This window comes from Papio anubis, unplaced genomic scaffold (assembly GCF_008728515.1).
Source record: "Papio anubis isolate 15944 unplaced genomic scaffold, Panubis1.0 scaffold143, whole genome shotgun sequence".
Lineage (NCBI taxonomy): Eukaryota > Metazoa > Chordata > Mammalia > Primates > Cercopithecidae > Papio > Papio anubis.
In genome coordinates this window covers 41,459-63,759 of record NW_022161392.1, presented here as the reverse complement: position 1 = coordinate 63,759, position 22,301 = coordinate 41,459, and the positions used below count along the sequence as shown (strand labels likewise).

The window sequence follows — 22,301 nt, the reverse complement described above, 5'->3', positions numbered from 1 at the left end:
AAATAAAAATTACTGCAAATAGAAAAGATTTTAAAGTATTAAAGTGGCATCTGGAGAAAATTCTAAAGGAATAAATGTCATCTGCCCAACATAGTAAAATTTGTTATTTTGTTTAAAAAAAAAATAAGCATTTGTAACTAATTTCAATAATTTTCTAAAATAAATTTTTTTTAGAACAGTGAATGCATTTTAAGAATTTTTGTTTCTTAAAGTAGCCGTCTAAAATAGATGATGTACATAAAGTGCAGTTTTTTATTACCTCTCTTACAATGATAAATAACTAAACATATTTGTTTTAGCAGTCAAACAGAAGGAAATCAGTATACAGGAATGGCTTATCAAGGACTTCTTTTAAGTGATCGTAGAAGACTAAGGACAGAAAGCATTGAAGAACACGCAACACCAAATTCATCTCCTGCTCAGTGGCCTGGTGAGAATTTAAGTGATTTAAAAAAAAAAAATCTTCTATTTGGCAATTTCTTCTTAAAAGTCTGCTGACCAGTTTCCTGCTTGTTGCTGGATTTAGTGAGTGGTTTCTTGCTTTCTTTGTTTTTTGATGATATTTTTCTGCTATGGATTAGGAACTATGAAGTACTGCAGTATTGTCTGAAGACTCAGGAAGTTAAGGCTTCATAAAACCAGCTCTGTTAAGCAACGTAAAAAAGCAATGTCTTAACATCCTTCTTAAGGATGGAGCACATTATCTTTCTTAGGAATTTTGAATTAGAGTCTTAGAAAATCACAGACATACCAGAGAAAATATAGTTGTTCTTGGGCGTGTAAATTTATGTATTGGGGTAGGAGTGACTGACTGTTCTACGGTACATATATCATGCAGTCTGACAGTCCTTTTTTTCTGGTTGGCTCTCTTTCTCATTCTCTACCTCAGTTATTTCAAAACTTCTCCACTCTCTTCAGTACCTTAAGTGTATATTTCAGATTACTTTAACCATTGCCTTATAGAAACACATTGTTTTCATTTTAACCTCTTATTTCAAAATAATTTCAGACTTGCAAAAATTGCAAACATAATACTAAATTTCACCCAGATTCCTCAAATGTTAATGTTTTACCATGCTTGCTTTATCATTCATTTCTTCTCTCTCACTCACTTGCGTGTATCTAAGTGTATTTTTTTTTTTTTTTTAAATTGAGAGTAAGTTGCAGACCTGGTATCCTTTTCCATCTAAACATTTTAATGTGTGTTTCCTATAAATAGACCTCACATAATTACCAAATTTAGCATTTATGTTCTCTAATCTACAGACCTTTTTTGAATTTTGCCAGTTGTCCCACTAATGTGCTTTTTGGGGCCCATATGTAACATTTAGTTGTCATGTCTCATTAGTCTCCTCTGATACGGAGTAAAGTCTTCCTTCTTTCTCTTTCACAACTTTGACATTTTGAAGAGTACCAGCAGGTTATTTTTTTAAAGTCTCTCTCAATTTGGGCATTTCTGATGTTTTCTTTTCCTTTCCCCCCCTTCCCCTTCCCTTTTCCCTTTCCCTTTCCCCTTCACCTTTCCCTTTCCCCTTTCCCCTTTCCCCTCCCCTTCCCTCCCCTTCCCTGCCTCCCCTCCCCCCCCTCCCCTTCCCTCCCCTTCCCTTCCCCCTTTCCTTCCCCCTCTCCTTTCCCTTCCTTTCTTTCTTTCCTTTCTTTCTGTTTTTTTTTTTTTGAGACAGAGTCTTGCTCTGTCTCCCAGGCTGGAGTGCAGTGGTGCAATCTCAGCTCACTGCAACCTCTGGCCTCCTGGGTTCAAACAATTCTCCTGTGTCAGCCTCCTGAGTAGCTGGGACTACAGGCGCCCGCCATCACGCCCAGCTAATTATTTTGTATTTTTAGTAAAGATGGGGTTTCACTGTATTGGTCAGGCTGGTCTTGAACTCCTGACCTCAGGTGATACACCTGCCTCGGCCCCCCAAAGTGCTGGGATTACAGGTGTGAGCCACCGTGCCCAGCCCTGATTTTTTTCTTAATGTTGGATTCAAGTTACGTATTTTTTGGCAGGGATACCACAAAAAAGATGTGCCTTTCTCAGTAGGAGGTATCAAGAGGCATATGATGTCATTTGGCCCCAACTGCTGTTAATTTTGATCACTTGGTAAGGTGGTTTCTGCCAAGTTTCTCCATTATAAAGTTACTTTTTTTCCTTTGTAATTAATCAGTATCTTGTGAAGAGTTTGAGACTGTGTAAAATATTATACTTTCACTTGCTAATTTTAGCATCTAGTGATGATGTTTGCCCGAATCATATTACTGTGGGGTTACTAGACGGTGATTTTCTACCACTATCACTCATTTTATGTATTAGTTGAACTTCTACTGTAAGAAAGGGCTTCCCCTTCTCACCTTTGGTCCTCTACTCATTTATTATATCATTGTAGACAAATGGATGATTTTATTTTATAGGCTCTAATCCGTTCTTATCATTATTTATTTTATTGCTCAAATTATGGAAATATTTTGTAAAATATAAATGCATAATTTTGGATAAGTTGCAAATTTGGATGTTTTTTCCTTCTTCATCCTGACATACTTCTTATGATTTTATATTCCCTTATAGGTGTGAGCTCACTTATTAATCTCTTGAGTTCAGCCCAAGATGAAGACCAGCCAAAACTGAACATTTTGTTATGTGAAGCTGTTGTTGCTGTTTACTTAAGTTTATTGATACATGCTCTTGCTACAAATTCCTCCAATGAATTATTTCGGCTTGCAGCCCACCCATTAAATAATCGAATGTGGGCTGCTGTTTTTGGAGGTGGTGTAAAACTTGTTGTGAAACCTCGAAGACAATCAGAAAATATTTCAGGTAAGATAAGTTTGATACCAGTAATGTATGTAAATGTTAATAATTTTGAATGTTAAAATTTTTTAATGTTTTAAGAAATTTCACTTTGAAAATAAGCGATGCTTAAAGCATAACCACTCTTGTTATGACAGCAAATAATTAAACCCATGATATAATAAAAATATAGTTTGTTACTTTTATTTTTATAGAAATAATGTTTTTGAGGTTGATAAAGCAGGACATGTTTGAAGAAGATTAAAAATAGAGGAAAGGTAAAAAGGTAAATACAGAAACAATGTTAAGGAACAAAGTCATACAAAAAGGATAGTTCCTAAGAAAATAAAATGAAAACAAAAACAAAAAGGATAGTTCTTAATTAAAGAAAGAAAATTTAAATAAGTGTTCAAAATCTTTAGCGCATACCAGCATTTGGCTTCAGATTAAATGTATGGTCATGTGCAAGATAGCCATTCTGATCGTACACATGGTTTCAAAATTCTATTTTATTTTTATTCTCTAAAATATGTTCCCTTAGTCTTCCATGTGATAGTATTATTCCATTTTCCTTGTGTGTTTTTTCTTCCCTCATGGACCAGAATATATTTTTCATCCCACTTTTGAAGATGGTAGGATATGGTGAGGGTATAGACTGATGCCACAGGAAAGATTTCTGTCTTGATGCTCATATATAGAAATCATCTTAATTCATCCTTAGAAATGGACATATTACAGATGAGGAATCAGTGACACACAAGTTTAAATGACACTAACCTCTGTCTTCATTGTCTGTGATTGAGTTAAATAAATAGGTTCCTGTGTAAGTCATTGTAAGGGAGATGATCTCATCAACTCCCACTGCTTCCATTCCTCTGAATCTCTTTCTTGCTGCTTGTTTGTAGTCCACTTTAAACTTAAAAGTGTTTCCTCAAAATTGTTTATTTCTCTGCCTGAGTTTTCTGATTTTTTGTTCGTGGTAATTTATCCATCAAATCATCCATGCTTAAAACCTGCCAGTACATATTTATATTTGCATTAATTTATTCACTTAACACCTATCAGGCAATTAACAAATGATATTTCAGGTATGATAAGAACTGTGATAAAAACGGAGTAAGTGGAAAGAGAGTGATGAGGGAATGGGAATAGACCAGTTTAGTTAAGGGGGTTGGAAGACATGTTTCTGATGAGATAGTATTTGGGCAGAGCTGTAAGGAAGTTAGGAGTCACACCATGTGGATATCTGAGACCAGAGCATTCCAGGCAGATGAATGCAAAGGTCCCGAGGTAGAATTGAGTTTGGCCTTTTCCAAGAACTACCCGGGGACCATCATGGCTCTCGTGAAGAGGGGGAGTGTTGTAGGAGATGAGAATAGAAAAGTAGCGGGAATAAGGTCCTTTAGGATCATGGTAAAAGTGCTAGTAGTTCTAAAGAAAGAAAGGAGTGACATAATCTGATTCACCTTTTCAAAAGAAACGCTCTAGCTGCTTTGTGGAGAATAGACTGGGTAACATAAATAAGAGTAGGGAGCCTGGTAGTGGGGAGGCTAGTCCACTTAAAAGATAATTGTGGGTTACCATCAAGGATGAAAGGATCAACAAAGTATGTATGGTATATACGTGCAGTGCAGTGTTACTCAGCTATAAAAGGAATGAAATACTAATGCATACTATAATCTGTATGAACTTCAAAAATAGGCTAAGCCAAAGAAGCCACACACAAAAAGTCTCATATTGTCTGGTTCCATTTATATGAAATATCCAGAATAGGTAAATCCATATAGACAGAAAGTAGATTTGGTTGTCATGGGCTAGTGGGAGGGAGAAATAAGGAGTGACTGCTTATTGGATATAGGGTTTCCTTTTGGGGTGAGAAGAATGCTTTGGAACTAGATAGAGGTGGTGATTGCATGACATGTTAAATGTACTAAATATCACTGAATTGTACACGTTAAAATTGTTAATTTTATGTTGTGTAAATTTTGCCTCAATTAAAAAATAATAGTGATTTATCCTAGGGTGTTAGTTATGGTCAGAATGAAAAGTGATCATATTCTGGATATAGTTTGAGGTTAGAGCCAATGATTTGTTGATGAATTGTGTGGGGTAGGGAAGAAAGAAGAGTTGAGATAAAATTATTTTCTGTGATGGGGAGGTTTAGGAGAGGAGCAGGTTAACTTCTACTTTCTCGCCCTCTCATATCCAATTCCTGAATCCTTTTGCTATTTCTTTTGTGTATCACTCATATGCAACCCTTCTACTTTTTACCACCCACCATATTAGTGCAGGCCGTTCTTATGTCATCTTCCATCTTCCTCTCTAATTGATCAGACAAGCCATACTTCATTGTGTGACTAAAGCTTAAGAAGTGTTAGTGAGAACTGCCCAAAACACAAGTTCCCAGCTTCATAGCCACAGACTTGTCCTAACCTAACTCTGGACTTTGTTGTCGATATTACTTCCCTCCATAACTCCTGTCTACCAAAAATAATTGACTCCTCATTTACCCAAACCTTTGATTATTTGTTTATGTTGCCCTTTTCCATTTTCCCATTGAACTTTCGCCCTTCTTTTAAGGCACACTATTAAATTCTACATAGTCAGTGAATCTTTCTTGAACCTCATAGCCAGGGGTAATCAGTCAATCACTCACTTTAATATTTATTGAATATACCACTTATTTAGTATATTTTATATAGAATTACTTTAATCCGTATTTTATGGAGCACATGGCAAGATATGCTTTAATGCTTTATCTCCGTCTGCATCTCTGCCTTGACTGCTGGAAAGCTGATTCAGTAACTAGAAAAGTTTAGAAGCACAGGAATAAGTAATTTAGTCTAGACCAAAACATGGCAAGAGTAGGATAAAAAGAAAGCTTAACTCTATCAATTAACAATGGAAAATGAATGCTAGATTTTTTTTCCTTCTGTCTTCATTTAGCACCTCCTGTCCTTTCTGAAGACATAGATAAACACCGTAGGAGATTTAACATGCGAATGCTTGTCCCTGGAAGGCCTGTAAAAGATGCTACCCCACCACCGGTGCCTGCAGAAAGACCATCTTACAAAGAAAAATTTATTCCTCCTGAACTTAGTATGTGGGATTATTTTGTTGCAAAGGTAAGGAGTGTGAGGAATGCAAGCTATAAGATAAGTGTATCATCTCTTTTATTAACTCTTGCATGTGTCTCACATAGGAATGATGGGGTAGCTTTTGGATTGAATCACCGTAGTTTAGACATTTAATTTATTAAGTCCAGAAACTGAATATAGTAAATTTAAGGATGATCAGTTACTTGATGATGTAGGAGACAACTTAAAATCACATGGGAGTTGGGTATAAATCAGAAGTCAGGTTATTATATAATCAGCACTATCTTTTTCTAGTGACTGGAATACTTGTAGCTACCATCTAGGCACCTGCCTTCTAATTATCAGTGGCTCCCTTGGTAAGCATGGGATTAGAATAGAAGGAGATGGATGGACATTTGAGGGTTTTATCAGGCCATGATGAGGCCCCATGATACATCTCTGTTTTCCCAGAGCAAAGGAAACTTCTCAGGGGATCAGAATACTCATGGTGACTAGATCTGGTATAGCCCCATTTTATACCATCGTGGGTGCATGCTAATATTCGCTTTTCTGCACTTTGCTTTTTTGAGCTCATGATTCTCCTTCTATTGGTATGTTTCCCTCTTTACATGTGTTAACTCTGTTGTCACCTTGCTGTGCGTACATATTAGGGAATACATCTCCAGAGTGATGCCTCTTCCCATTTTTAGATTTTTATTAGATCTCAGAGTTATTGAGGTGCTGATCCCATTCCGTTTTTTGTATGCTAAGAAGCTGATCCTTAAAAAGTCTTTCAACGTGAGTTTAGAAGCTTTGTTTTGTTATCTAAAGACTTTGAGGCCAGGTGCAGTGGCTCATACCTGTAACCTCAGCACTTTGGGAGGCCAAGGTAGAAGGATGCTTACATCCAGGAGTTTGAGACCAGCCTGGACAACACAGACCATGTCTCTACCAAAAAAATTTAAAAACATAGGTGCAGTGGTATGTGCCTGTAGTCCTAGCTGTTTGAAAGGCTGAGGTGAGAGGATTGCTTGAGCCCAGGAGGTCAAGGTTGCAGTGAGCCATGGTTGTGCCACTGCACGCCAGCCTGGGTGTCGGACTGAGACAGTGTCTCAAAAAAAAAAAATACTTTGGTTATGTCAGTGGGTCTCAAAGTGTGGTCTCAGAACCGGCAGCATCAGCATTGCTTGGGACCTTGTTTGAATTGGAAATTCTTGGGTCCTCCCTCAGACCCCTCAATCAGAAACTCTGGGAGTGAGAAACAACAATCTGTGTCTTAACAAGCTCTCCAGATGGTTCTAATGTGTGCTAAAGTTTGAGAACTACGGGGTTAGGCACATTGTGAGTGCAGATTTCCAGGTTTACACTCTATCAGGGTCCAAGTTACACTGCCAGAGTCATTCTGGCCTATCCCTTAAAGCTGCCAATTGAGTTGCACTTAATTGTATTTAGCTAATAAACCAGGGAAGTAATAAAGTACTCTTAAAAATGTATAGGCAGTTCCCACTCCTACCTTTTTAAACTTTTTATTTGCCATGAATGAAAGCTCATTGCATCATTAATGTGAGTGATAACAACGTTAAGATTTGTAAATGGTAATGTGCTAAATTAATTTTTGTTTTTCAAAAATGTTTCCTCCTGATACATATTTTGAAAATTTGGAAAATGCAAAATATTATAAAGAAGGGAAATAACACTCATCTATGCTAAGATAACTGTTACCGTTTTGGCCAATTTACTTCTAATCTTTTTTCCTCAGATTAAAAAAGGTATATAATTGGATCAGTATATGTAGTTTTTTTCTGTTAACATTAAGGTAAACAGTTTTTATACCATTAAAAACTTATATAGCTATCATTTTTAAAACTTTAGTGTAGAAAGCTTCCAACATACACAAAAGGAGAGGTAATGGCATATGAATCTTTTATCTACCATCATGTAGCTTCAAAAATTATCTATTCATGGACAGTCTTGTTTCATTTTATACCTCACCCCACTACTTGATTGTTTGGAAGCAAATCCACCATGAAATTTCATTCAAAAATATTTCAGTATTTGTTTTTGAAAAAAAGAGGATTTTAAACAGATCTACAGTAGTGTTACACCCACTGAAGCACACTCACAATTCTTTAATATTATCACATATTCAGACAGTATTCGCATTTCACCAATTGCATCTTAAATGTTTTTATATAGTTTATTTGTTCAAATCAGGATCTAAAATACAATTCATACCTTGCAAGTGGTTGCTACATCTTCAGTCTCTTTTAATCTATAGGCTCCACCTCCGTCTCTCTCTCTCTTTTTTTTTTTTTTTTTAAACTTAACTCCCACGTTTTTTGTTTGCCCTGAAAGAATTTTGACGTTTAGAATTTTTCAACGGATTTTGCCGATGGCATCACCATATTTTGTTCCTCTGAATCTTGTAAAGTGAAAGTTAAATCCAATTTCATTCTGATTGGATAGGAAGAGGGAGTGCAGGATTAACTTCATCGGTGGTTTTGTATATTTCTGTCAGGAAGCTTTTTATGATTTTAGTTGATCTTTGCCTACATTTATTATTTCAGTGAAAGTTTTAAATTATGATGATAAAATCCTGTCATTGATTTTTCATCTATATGCTGGAATGTCTCTTCATCAACCTATTCAGTTACCCTGAAGTACATTTTGAGTTGGAAAGACATGATAAATGCTTTATTCTTTGCTTTTGTGTACCAGTTTTCAAAATGATGAGTTGGTTCCCAAACATCCTTCAGAGAAGGCCAGTGAGTTTTGTTTCGCTTTCAGTTTTGTTATGAGCTTATAGATTTAAACATATGTTATATGTTTTAATCCATTGCAGTTATTTTCTCATGGGGCCTCAGATTATCCATCTTTGCCAGTGAGACTGAGAGCCTTTTCCACAGTTGGCTCCAAATCTTTTTGAGATTATTCCACTAGTGTTTGAGTTTGTCTGCTTTCTAGTTTTATTCTAGGCTAATCATGTGTATTTCCTGCCCGTGACTGAGAACAAGCTTTTTTTTTTTTAAAATAACCTGGTTCCTTTTTGTGAGAAATTATATTTGGAAATTACAGTCAGATGCTGGGGTGCTCACTCTCACTTGGTTGATCATTGCTTCTAGATAAGCGTCAATTATAGTGACCATGTAATTTTTCACTTTGATGAATACACTGTAGTTTACCTAATTAGCGATTTGATGTTTATAATGCCAAGAACAGTATCTTTTAAGATACATCTTGTTCATGAGCAGATTATTTCCTTAAGAAGTACTAGGTCAGGCTGGTATGGTGGCTCACACCTGTAATCCCAACACTTTGGGAGGCCGAGGTGAGTGGATCACGAGGTCAGGAGATCAAGACCATCCTGGCTAACACGGTGAAACCCCATCTCTACTAAAAATACAAAAAATTAGCTGGGTGTGGTGGTGGGCACCTGTAGTCCCAGCTACTCGGGAGGCTGATGCAGAAGAATGGCGTGAACCTGGGAGGTGGAACTGGCAGTGAGCCGAGATCGCACCACTGCACTCCAGCCTGGGTGACAGAGAGAGACTCCATCTCAAAAGAAAAAAAAAAAAAGAAGTACTAGGTCAAAGGTTATAAACTTAAATAAGGCTTTTAATACGTATTGCCAGATTATTTTCCACATTACTAATTTGTACTCTCTTGAGAATAGTGAGAGGAGGTATCTGACCTTAGTCCCTTATTAGCATTAAGTATTCCTTTTTCATTTTTGTTAATTTGATAGATTAAATGATTTGTATTTTCTGTTAGTGACATTAAAATTTTAATGATCTTATTGCCATTTGATTTTCCAGTTTGAGGTATTGACTGTTCATATTCTTACCTAAATTATCTATTGAGATTATGGCGTTTTTCCTTTTTATGGATATTTTATTTATCTAGGGATATTAATTTATCTTGTTAAACTTTTTCTAGTTTATTTGCTTTAAAATTTTGTTTATTATGCATTTGAAGTTTTAAAAAGTTTACCATGCACAGAAATTTTAAAAAGTTTAAAACTTAGATCTATCCATACATTTCCTTATTGATTACATTATTTTTAAGCAGAAGTCTTTTCCACTAATAAATGTTTACATTTATTTTACCTTCCTTCTCTGTTTCCTCCTGTTCTTTCTCTTTCTCCTCCTCCTTAACTTTTAATTCTCTTATTTATCTAGAATAAAGTGAGGAACAGACTGGATCGGACTTCATCTCCCATCCCCACACTTAGCTAACTAGTTGTTCCATTATTATTCATTAAATAATCCTTCCTTTTCTCCCGCTGACTTAAGATGTTATCTTTATCAGATTAAATTCTTACATGTATATGATTTTTGCATTATATTTTTGTATCAATTGCTAGACTACATTTTTCTTACTTAGTTTAATATCCACTAAAAAAAAAAATGGGATTTTTTTATTTAAAAAAAATTCCCCAGCTGATCTCATCTATTTTTTCTTCTCTAAGAACTTCAGAATCATTTTAAAGTTCCAAAATAGGAAGAGAAATTCCCAGGGGGATTTTTATTGAAATTATTTAAAGCCTATGTAAATTAACTTACAAAGAATTACAGTTTTTACACATTTCAGTCCTTCCCATCATATAATTTTATAAAGGTTTATAATTTCCTTCACAAAGCTGTCTCACAGCTTTCACAGTTGTCCTTTTGTATTTCTTTAGACTTTTCTAAACTTTTTTATTGCTGATCTACAAGAAGAAAACTATTGATTTTAAACACATTTCATATCTAGCTATTCAGTTACTGAGTCTGAGAGTTTTACCTAGTCATCTTGACTTTTGTAAATGTAGCATCATCTGCGAAAGAAAATTTTTACTTATGCTGACACCATTTAAAATGTTTACTTTTATGTTAGAGCAAAAATAATTATATACTAAAAACATTTTCTATATTAAATATATAATACATAAATTATATAGTTAAAATATATTTTATATGTTTATAAAATTATAATCTTTAAAAAAATAACTTTATCTTTTATTGCAGCCATTTCTTCCTTTGTCCGATAGTGGTGTTATATATGATTCTGATGAAAGCATTCATAGTGATGAGGAAGATGATGCCTTTTTTTCAGATACACAAATACAGGAGCATCAAGATCCAAATTCCTATAGGTAAATAAGACTTTTCTTTTCTTTCTTTTTTTTTTTTTGGCTTTTCTTTTTGTAGAAAATCCCAGTGTTATTAATTTTAAATAACATTATTATCCTGAATTTATATAAGAAATGACTTACGTTTCCAGGTAACAAATTCTGCACCTTTGAGGTCAATTTCTCCATAATATTTTCTCCACCTCCAAAGACTAGCTTTCATGGAGAATGCAAACACAAGCATTTTTAGTGAGGAAAAAATATGTAACTCATGGATATACTATTAGAATTTAATATATAATTTATTGGTATACTATTAGGTTCCATGTGACTATGTGGTAAATCTTTTTCCATGAGGTAATTTTCAGCAAGTGTAATATGGTATTGCAAGTTTTTTATATTCAGTGACCACAAAGCTGTCATTTTTGCATAGTAAATTTCAATGACAGCTTTTTTTCTGGTTGGAGAGTGGGCTAAACAGTTGGCAGGGAACACCACTCTGTTTCTCCCATGATTTTATTTTTCACTTAAAGACTTTTTTGCTCCTTCTTGAACAGCTGGGCTCTTCTACATTTGACAATGGTTAAGCTAGCACTTCACAATGTCAAGAATTTCTTTCCTATTGCTGGACTGGAATTCTCTGGTGAGTTTGGAATTTAAAAATTAATGTTATTAAATATAATAAATTGCCGTCAAGTTTCTCTTTACAGAATCTATATAAAAGGTCCTTTGGCACTTAAAAACAGTGCATTAGATATTTTATAAAGTCTTGTTTATTTTAGGCTCCAATCTGTGACTTTATTTTTAGTTTTTTAGATAGAGTCTTGCTGTGTTGCCCAGGCTGTATTGCAGTGGTACGATCACAGCTCACTGCCAACTCTGCCTCGTAGGCTCAAGCCATCCTCCCACCTCAGTCTCCTGAGTAGCTGGGACTATAGATGTGCCACCATGCTGGGCTAATTTTTGTATTTTTTGTAGAGAAAAGGTTTCACCACGTTACCCAGGCTGGTCTTGAACTCCTGGGCTCAAACGATCCACCTGCCTTGGCCTCCGAAAGTGCTGAGATTACAGGTGTGAGCCACCACACCTGGCTTTAGTCTAATACTTTAGTTTATATCAAGAATCACTCCCTACACAGAAGATGGAGAAAGAGCAGAAACCCACTTCTGTTTTGTTGAAAGCATTAAGAATCTAAACTGTATTACGTTAACATTTCCAGATTTATTTGTATTTTCAGAGGTTTTGTCTCAGAATTCAGATTCTATAAATATTTGGATGATAATCAATATTTTTTATTAAAATAAATAACGTGTTCTGTCACCTTGTAGAGCTGCCTGTTACATCACCATTAGGTATTGCTGTGATTAAAAACTTGGAGAACTGGGAACAGATCTTGCAAGAGAAAATGGATCAGTTTGAAGGTCCACCCGCTAACTATATCAACACATACCCAACTGACCTTTCAGTGGGAGCTGGACCAGCTATTCTTCGAAATAAAGCAATGCTAGAACCTGAAAATACCCCATTCAAGTAAGAAAGCTCTTATAATGCTGATAAAGAGTATGGCTTAACTTTTCTGGAAGACAGTTTGGCTAAATATGCCAATATACTTTAAAACATTCATAATTTTGAACCTGCAGTCCTATTTTTAGCAGAATACCCTAAGAAAAATATCAGAAATTTGAATAGAATTTTTTCCCAGTATTATCTATAATTCATAGACATTCCATTTACATAAAGGAAAAATTCTTTATTGTATTAATTTCTGGTGTGGTGTTTTTTGTTTTTTTGTTTGTTTTTTTGAGACAGGGTCTCACTGTGTCTCCTAGGATGGAGTACAGTGGTGCAATCTCAGCTCACTGCAGCCTCAACCTCCTGGTTAACCCATCCTTTCACCTCTGCCTCCCGAGTAGCTGGAACTAGTGGCGAGTGCCATTGCACCTGGCTAATTTTTTTTGTATTTTTTGGAGAGACGGGGTTTCACCATGTTGCCCACGCTGAGACGGGGTTTCACCATGTTGCCCACGCTGGTCTCAAACTCCTGGGCTCAAGCAGTCCCCCAGCTTGGCCTCCCAAAGTGCTGGGATTACAGGCATGCACCACTGCACACGGCATATGTGCGTTCTTATTGTCAGAACTGTTACAGAATTTTTTTTCTAACAATCTATATATGCAAATAAGGTGCTTCTGGCTTTTGTCAGTAATTTAACAGTAAACACATTACAGGTTTTTAACTGATGTTTTGATCTTCTGCCTGCCCATGTACGTCCCTTTTGATAAGCAGCATGCTTTTTTTTTTTTTTTGAGATAGTGGACCCTGATTAATAGTATTTACTATTAAAATAAGGTTAAAAGAACAAAGCTTTTTAGCTTGTTAGGCTGTTAGAATTGATATCTATGACTTATATTCATTGCCGATATGCTTTAACCAAGAGAACCAACATAAAGTATAATTTAAAAAGAGAATAATAATTTGTCAGCTTAACTGGTTCATTTAGTGTGATTAGAGAATTAGTTGCTAGATGAAATGATTTTTAGGAGAACTAAAAATTAAAAGTAAACTGTACAGTTTTGTTGAGCTTAATGCTGTGTCTTCTTTGCAATAGATTGTGAAGGTTTTAAAAATATCTACAAATATAAACATATTTTCTATACACTAAAATAGTGTGATATGTTAATTTTTTTTAATAGGTCCCGGGATTCTTCTGCATTTCCAGTCAAACGACTTTGGCATTTCCTTGTTTAACAAGAAGTCCTTCAAGAGACATTTATTAGATATATTTTCACTAAGAAAAGAAAGCAGAGTGAGGTATTTTGAGAAAAATATTTTCTATTGTAATTTTTCTTTAACATTTCTAAGGAAATCAGTGCTCGATTTATTCTGAAATTTTCTTTCTGGTTGGGTAATAGTCAAAGTTCACTAAACTACCGTGAACTAGTTTTAAGATAAAACCTTATAATTTTCATTTCATAGCAATGAAGCAACATAGGTACTTTGATAAATTACATATATTCAAGTGAAAGTTGGTACTTTATAGTATTTGTCATTAGGTTTTTACATGTAATAAACATTGTGATGGATGGTTTGAGGAATTTAATATATAAACTTACTCTATAATATTCTCCAAATATGTGTTTAAAATATAAAATAGCCCTTTAAAGGCATTTTATTTACTTAGGACTTAGAAATGAACAGAATGAAGATTTGAAGCAACACATTCAGGATACTTTTGTGAGAGAATAAACTACAGAAATAGCAAATACAAGATGAAGGAAGATTGCTCTTACAAAGCAAGGCAGAGGTTCTGCATTGCATGATTATTTTTAAGTTAATACAAATGTAATAGCAGACATGGTTCAAGAAGAACCAGCAGTTTGGGAGATTGGCAGATGACCTCTTCCTTATAAAAGTAGGACCTTTTATATGAGCATTTCAGTCTGTTTGGCTATTTAATGAGGTAATGGAGCAGTTTGAAGAGTGTTCAGAGTTGAGTGTCTGATGCAATTAAAAGTTTGGCAAACATGGCCAGGCATGGCGGCTCACGTCTGTAATCCCAACACTTCGGGAGGCTGAGGCAGGCAGATCACCTGAAGTCAGGAGTTCGTGACCAGCATTACCAACATGGAGAAACCCCATCTCTACTAAAAATACAAAAGATTAGCTGGGTGTGGTGGCGCATGCCTGTAATCCCAGCTACTTGGGAGGCTGAGGTAAGAGAATTGCTTGAACCCGGGAGGCAGAGGTTGCAGTGAGCCAAGATCGTGTCATTGCACTCCAGCCTGGGCAACAAGAGCCAAACTCCGTCTCAAAAAAAAAAAAAAAGATTTTGCAAACACAATCAATGAGAAGAAATGAATTATATTTTACTTAGAAAAGTGAAAACAGAGTCCATATGGCTCAGTTTCCCAAGATTAAAAGTATAAAACTGCTTCTCAGTTTTTCCTCATGCCTAGGGCAGTGGAACCTACCATACTTGTTCTTTTTCCCACTTACCCACTTACCTAGGGTAAGTGGTCAACCCTTATGAACAGTCATTTGTTTTCTCTGTGGATTAAAAAATTATGTACTTAAATGAGGAAGTAGAAGAATGAACTGTAGAGACCTTCTGAGTCCTAGTTATAAGCTTTTTCATAACAAAAGACCCTTATGGCATTGAAATTACTGATGTGAGCTTTGTTAGGGAAATCAGAGGCAAATTATTTGCCTCTTTCATTTAAACCACTATGTATAGCATTTCCTATAGTGATCCTGAGTCCAAATTCCATAAACTAAGATATAAGAATCTAAGATAGTGATTTGAAATAAAAGATTTTAGCCAGGCACAGTGGCTCACACCTGTAATCCTAGCACTAGGCGTGGGATCTCCTGAGTTCAGGAGTTTGAGACTAGCCTGGGCAACATGGTGAAACCCTGTCTCTACAAAAAATACAAAACAGTTATCCAGGTGTGATGGTGTATGCTTGTAATCCTAGCTACTTGCAGGGCTGAGGCAGGAGGATTGCTTGAGCCCGGGAGGTGGAGGTTGTAGTGAGCTGAGATCACACACCACTACACTCCAGCCTGGGTAACAAAGTGAGACCCTGTCTTAATAAGATTTCTGGTCAATTAGGGGCTCTGTTATTCACAGAAAACCAGTTCATTGAGTGATCAATTTTCTGACTGTTTTATTCTTCAAATGATTAAAATTAAAGATTGATCACAAGTATGTTTTAAATATTGGTAAAGTTGATAGCAGCTTGATTGGTTGACTTATCAGAGTGTAGAGTGCTGTGGGAAGCCAGGTGTCTGGGTTTCTTGGACCCTCCCATTCTTGTTTTGCCCTTCCCCACTAGTTTGCTTCTTCCTTAACTAATTCTCCCCCTCTCCGCCCCTTAGTCTCTGTGTGTTCTCTATTTTTCTTCCAGCAGTGGTCCCACGAACAGGGAAGTAGGACAGAGATAAATGGAATGTTTCTTAAAGTGCTATATAAGCAACTGGGAGTTAGGATGGAAGAATTTTTATCATGTACCTTTTTAATTTTAAAACAATGGAATTACTGTCTTGTCTGGTACTGTCCCATAGAACTTCCTGTGATGATGGAAATCTGTATCTGCCTAGTCCAACATAGTAGTCACCAGCCACATGTGGTTACTGAGTACTTGAAGTGTGGCTAGTGTGACTGAGAAACAATTTTAAATTTTAGTCTAAATGGTTACAATTAATCTAAATAGTTACGTATGGTTAGTGATTGCTGTTTTGAATAGCACAGATCTGAAAAAAAGGTGTTTTCATTAAGAAAAAAATTATGAATAAAATGTTAATGCTGCTGGACAATAAAAACTTGTCGCTAGCTTCAGAAATATGCAAAAGTTATTAAAACTCTACCCAATCCAGTAAGAGTGCTTAAATCTTTAAAATTGTCAAATAGAATTTTGGTAATCACTAAATTTGGCAAATTCAGAAAATTGACCAATAAAATTGGCAGGTTAATCCTAAAAATGCTGGATGCATTTTTAAAAAATCCCTGAGAAATGAAGTTATAGATACATTTATAAGAATAAGATCTTTTACTCACTGAAGATATCAAAGAAAAATATTTCACAAAACAAGTGTTTGGGAAACAGATTGGTGAATTTGGCTAGTTAAGACAAATAGATTCTCCAGCAGTTTGGCCTTCACTGAGTTAGCCGTGCCACACATTGACCATTCCTTGGAAGTGTTCTTGGATACATCTTTATCAGCCACAGCAGCCATAGGGGAGTCCCTGGAGGCACGGTCAGAAATTTTGAATGGCCCTTCATGATGAAAGGGAGGCAGTCACCTGAAAAGGTATGAGGAAGAGTTTGTTTCTCCGATCAAACCTTCAGAGTTTCCACAGCAGAGCAGAAGTATGACTACCTTTTACAGCCATCCTTAGGACCCCACATTAACCTGGGAGCAAATCACTGAGTGATTTCTTTTCCATGTCTGATTTTATTAAACATTTATTTACTTAGAGAAAAATCATGTGATTAGTCATATTCCTTATAAGAGTGAAATAATTATCAGTATTTTGAATCTATGTTTAGAAATAAATAATTTATATTTGAAATCCACCCCTATAGGGCAGGAATTTATATAGCATCTTGTGTATCTGCTTATACAAGTGGGCTTTAATTTTTTAGATTACCAGTTATGTAACTTAAATTTCTTAAAACTGTATACAGATAACTAATTTTTATTTTGAAATAGCTTTTATGTTCTTGTGTATATGTAATAGTTACATTAATTTTGCTCTTTTGGCTTTGTGTTGTGTTTATTTGATGACTGTTTTATTCAGTTTAATTTCTTGATTTTGCAAATTCATTTTCATCATCTTTAAGTGGTGGAGTGGCCATTTCAGCTTGAAATATTTCACTGTCTTTATAATTTCATTCCATGCATGTGTTTTGTGTTTGTGACGGTGTGGTGGTATTTAGTCTATAGAAGAACATGTGGAGCAGGTCAACCAAAACTGCGTAGCAGAAGATTGCCACATCAAGGTAGTATTCCAAGATCTTGTATTTAGCTCATTCTTTAAAGTTCAAGGAGCTAACGTCTCATCTCTGATACTAACCATGACCTGCCCAACTGGCTAACTACTCAGAGAACTCGTAGTACTCCCATACCACTTCAGTGGTACAGGGGAGGAGATGCTTCACTGTATCTGGCTTGCTCTGTCTTGCCCTTGGTTCTTGTCTTTCTTGCTCCTTATTCCATCTTCACTTCTGTCACATTTTCTGTTTTAAGCATGGCTGTTTCATCTTTCCTCTCGATTCTGCCTTTTCTTTCCTTGCCATCACAAACCCTAAGCCATTGCACCTTCCTCTCATCAGTCTCTTTTATTCCTTTCAGACTATCCCTCTTTCCAACTTTTCCTTATTTCCGTCTCATCACCCTTACTTCAAAGGGTGGTTTCTTTTTGGTTTTTCTATGGTTTTTACTCCACTTTGTGCCTCTTAATGTATGCACATTCTTATTGCAGAATATGCACTTTTGGAAGAGCTAAGAGAGACATAAATTACTAATAAAAATTACTAATAAAAATATATTAGCCATCTTTTATAATTAATCAGTATCTTACCATCACAATGGAAATTGGGGTGATTACAGGACATCAGAGAATTTAAGCAAATTTTCCAAAGCTAGTTTTCAACACATTAAAGTTACTCTTACCCTTTTTTATCGCTGCTGCTGCTACATTTTCTTCGTATCCTGCTTTCAAATCTTATGGGATGTGCATAACTCTAAATAGAGCTGTGCTGCCGCAACTAAAACTGCTGATTAATGTTTTCTAGGTTGAAGCTGATCTGGGCTATCCAGGTGGAAAAGCGAAAGTCATTCATAAGGAATCTGATATGATCATGGCATTTTCTGTTAATAAGGTAAAAGCTATCATCATTATAAACAATGTATTTCTCTTCAGTGAAATTGCTTAAATCATTGACTCTGCCTTTGCTTTATAGGCAAATTGTAATGAAATTGTTTTGGCTTCAACACATGATGTTCAAGAACTTGATGTTACTTCTCTACTGGCCTGTCAGTCATATATATGGATCGGAGAAGAATATGACAGAGAATCCAAAAGGTGTCTCTTAGTCACTTTTACATATAGTTTTCTGTAAGAAGTACCCACTAAATGGTTATGCACATGATTTGAATTATTTCAAAAGGTATACATGTATCTCTCTCTTCATTTGAGTAGGTGACAAATATAATTGGTTTAGCTGCCAATGAAAGTCTTTGCCTACATTAACCCAATAAATTATACTTCTTCCATTAAACCCTACACTATTGATAGTATTTCAATCAGGATAATCCCTGACACTTGGCTTCATGATATTCAGTAAATTAATTTGATCTGGATAATTAAAACAGTATACATAAGTATGTTAATTACACTGAGTCACATTTACTGAGTAATTTTGCAGAGTTTCTTACTACCTAATAAGCATACCCTTTTTTAAACAGATAAAAATATAGACGGCTTTACTTTTCATTAAAGCTTTGGACACTGCACCAAGAGTGTTTTGCCACTCTTACCTATTTTGAGGTTTCTCCTTCATGGTTTGCCCTCCCTCTTGCTTTTCTCCAGACTCTTAGAAATTGTATGTGCTTGAGGATGGTGCCATGATAGTTTCTCTCCTTGTTTTGTTGAATTTTTTTGTTAGTATGTGATATAACTAGGATTTAATATCACATTTCAGAGTAGATATAACCCGGTACTATGATACAATCCATCACAAAAATTACTTTCACATTTCATATATCTTACTCCAAGAAATCTTTAAACTCAAATTTCTTTAAAGGTGTTAATTTGATACTGAGATATCTGTACTTGAAGAGAATATATATTTTTTCCATAGATAAAAACAAATCTATATTAAATACAACAAACATTTGTTTCAACTTGTGCAGCAATAAAGTTGTCCCCAAACAACATTAGACTAAATTTATATTTTGCCAAAAGGGAAAAAAGTTAACCAGTATTAAAATTGGCAATTAGGACTTGTACCTAAGTTTTTCTTATGGCTAATTTAGTTTTTAAAATAAAGATTGTCCTATGGGTACATAAAAAGCTTTTTAGTTGGAATTTGTGTTAAGAGAAAAGGGAACTTTCACAGTAACACATGAATGTTTTTCACAGTTCAGATGATGTTGATTATCGTGGTTCCACTACAACTCTTTATCAACCCAGTGCAACATCCTATTCAGCAAGTCAGGTGCATCCACCTTCATCTCTGCCATGGCTGGGCAGTGGACAGACTAGCACTGGAGCTAGTGTGGTATGTTATTTACTTATAGGTATCATTTCTGGATTTGGACTCTCTGAAAAATCAGTTGGAATCACTTTGACATAGGAATGATCCTAAAGTTCAGGGACAAATACCAGTAGATAGGCCATGGTAATGACAGCTGACATTTATTGTGGCTTTTTTATTTGGAGACAGGGTCTAGCTCTGTTGCCCAGGCTGGAGTGCAGTGGTGCAATCTCGGCTCACTGCAGCCTTGACCTCCTGGGCTCAATTGATCCTTCTGTCTCAACCTCCCAAGTAGCTGGGACTACAGGTGCATGCCAGCACGCCTGGCTAATTTTTGTATTTTTTGTAGGGATGGCATTTCACCATGTTGTCCAGGCTGGTCTCGAACTCCTGGGCTCAACTGATCTACCCGCTTCAGCCTCCCAGGGTGCTAGGATTACAGGCATGAGCCAGCTCACTGGCCTCATACGACTTTCTTAGTGCCAGATGCATGCTTTTTCTCACAACAATCCTAGGTGTTAGGTGCTATTATTATGCTCCATTATCATTTTATAGATGAATAAACAGATACAAAATGGTAAAGCAAAGTTAAAGGGGAATTCATGTCTACTTCTAAGTGTTTGAAAGCACGTCAGTAACGTTCTTGTCACTGTAGCTGGAGGGGTCCCATTCTCATGTTCTGCTCTGAAGCATCTGGAGGTGCTCCTGAATGTCCTCAGGGAGGAGCACTTGAGGAAGAGTTCCTTTATTATGAGATGAAGCTCCTTGGTAACCTCACAGGCCAGGGCTGTACCAGCAAGTGTCTGCTTCCTCAGCCTCTTCAGACAGTTGTTCTATGTAGTGGTTCGGAACATCCATAACAGGCTTTATCTCAGAAATAAGCAGGGCGTAAGAGAATAAATGTCAGAATTTATCCTGAAGCATATCCTTCCTCATCTCTTCTGAATACACAAAATAAAAATTTTAAAATTTTCTTTTAAAGCTTATGAAAAGGAATCTACATAATGTTAAGAGAATGACTTCACACCCAGTCCATCAATACTGTAAGTATTTATGACCTAATAATTGTAACTGTCCTCATTTGGAGGTTGATTTATAGAATAAAGAATATTGGAACTCTTTAATTTCCTATTTCCTGCTTTTTCTCTTGTGTTTCAGATCTTACAGGTGCTCAGGACGGCAGTGTACGAATGTTTGAATGGACACGACCTCAGCAACTTGTCTGCTTTCGTCAAGCTGGCAATGCAAGAGTTACTAGATTATATTTTAATTCACAAGGCAACAAGGTTAGTTTCTGGGGGCTTCTGCTAAATTCATCTGAAAATAATTGTGGATATTTAAGGAGTAAGTGATAAAAGTACATTGAAAAATGAATTCATTGACCCTGGATTTAAACTGAGCAGGCAGTTTTTTGGTGTCTATTCATATACTCTCTTTTCTTCCAATAGAAGCAAAAATCTACAAAATTTAGTATGGATTGATCATCTATTTAAAGATACTAAATATACTGTGAGAGTAAAAAAACTGCCTCTGTTGAGTGTGTTGGTGATTCCTATAAGCACAGTCAAGTTCTTGAGAAGAAACCTAGTTTCTTACTAAATTTCATCAGTGAGAGGTTAGAGGAAAACAGTGAAACAGGTAAGCAGTTAAGAAGTGACGGAAGGGCCAGGCACAGTTTTTCACACCTGTAATTACAACACTTTAGGAGGCCAAGGCAGGAGGATTGCTTGAACTCCAGCATTTGAGGCAACCTGAACAACAAAGGGAGGCCGCATCCCTACAAAATTTTTAAAAATTAGCCCAGGCATGTGCCTAGTCCTAGCTACTCAGAAGGTTGAGCCTGGAGGATCCCTTGAACCCAGGAGTTTGAGGTTATAGTAAGCTATAGCTGCACTACTGCACTCCAGCCTGGGTAACAGAGTGAAACCCTGTCTCAAAGAAAAAAAAAAGTGACAAGGAATTTTTTAGCACTTGGACTTTTTGGGAATGACAGCAACAGAAACAGTTAGGGGCAGAATATTTGTTTAGTAGGGCCTTAGTGAATCATCTTTCCATGTTTTTACCTTTGCTGTGGATGCTAAGAACATGTGTTTAGTAGTTATACTGTTCTTACAGTGTGGTGTTGCGGATGGAGAGGGTTTTCTGAGTATCTGGCAAGTTAACCAAACTGCATCAAATCCTAAACCTTATATGGTAAGTATCACTAATGTTTCCAGGGAGCATATAGACAACACTTTGTTTGTTCATGAAGTGCCCGTTTCAGACAGTGAATCTCATTGGTGGTCCTACTGGGAAAAGGATGATCTTGTTCAGCAATCCCAGCCTAACAGCAGCACCCATCCTTACCCTAGTTTTAGACTGAAATGACCTGAAAAACAAAAACCCTTGCTTTTCACCTTGAAGTGCAGTCATTATATTTTTAAAATTTCTGGGGCTCTCCCTGTATATGGTACAACTTGGGGTTTTTTATTATACTTTTATCCATTTTGAAAACTCTATCTTCTTAATATACACACCATAAAATTCTATCATTAAGAATCAGGTTCTGCCGGGTGCGGTAGCTCATGCC

The 22,301-nt window shown here is 36.0% G+C and overlaps 1 protein-coding gene across 1 annotated transcript in view; it reads left to right on the top strand.

Moving 5' to 3' along the window:
• LOC116272630 (dmX-like protein 2) overlaps positions 1-21,904 on the top strand; it is a 128,037-nt gene extending 106,133 nt beyond the window's left edge. The window contains exons 26-39 of the mRNA XM_031661389.1: positions 300-430; positions 2,564-2,812; positions 5,732-5,910; positions 10,869-10,996; positions 11,530-11,615; positions 12,301-12,502; positions 13,664-13,781; positions 17,411-17,473; positions 18,269-18,355; positions 18,437-18,558; positions 19,618-19,756; positions 20,715-20,775; positions 20,891-21,018; positions 21,848-21,904. Of these exons, the coding sequence (XP_031517249.1) occupies positions 300-430; positions 2,564-2,812; positions 5,732-5,910; positions 10,869-10,996; positions 11,530-11,615; positions 12,301-12,502; positions 13,664-13,718 (1,030 nt within the window). The 3' untranslated portion in view covers positions 13,719-13,781; positions 17,411-17,473; positions 18,269-18,355; ... (3 more) ...; positions 20,891-21,018; positions 21,848-21,904. The remainder of the gene's footprint in view (positions 1-299; positions 431-2,563; positions 2,813-5,731; positions 5,911-10,868; positions 10,997-11,529; positions 11,616-12,300; positions 12,503-13,663; positions 13,782-17,410; positions 17,474-18,268; positions 18,356-18,436; positions 18,559-19,617; positions 19,757-20,714; positions 20,776-20,890; positions 21,019-21,847) is intronic.
• Positions 21,905-22,301: the final 397 nt, after the last annotated feature.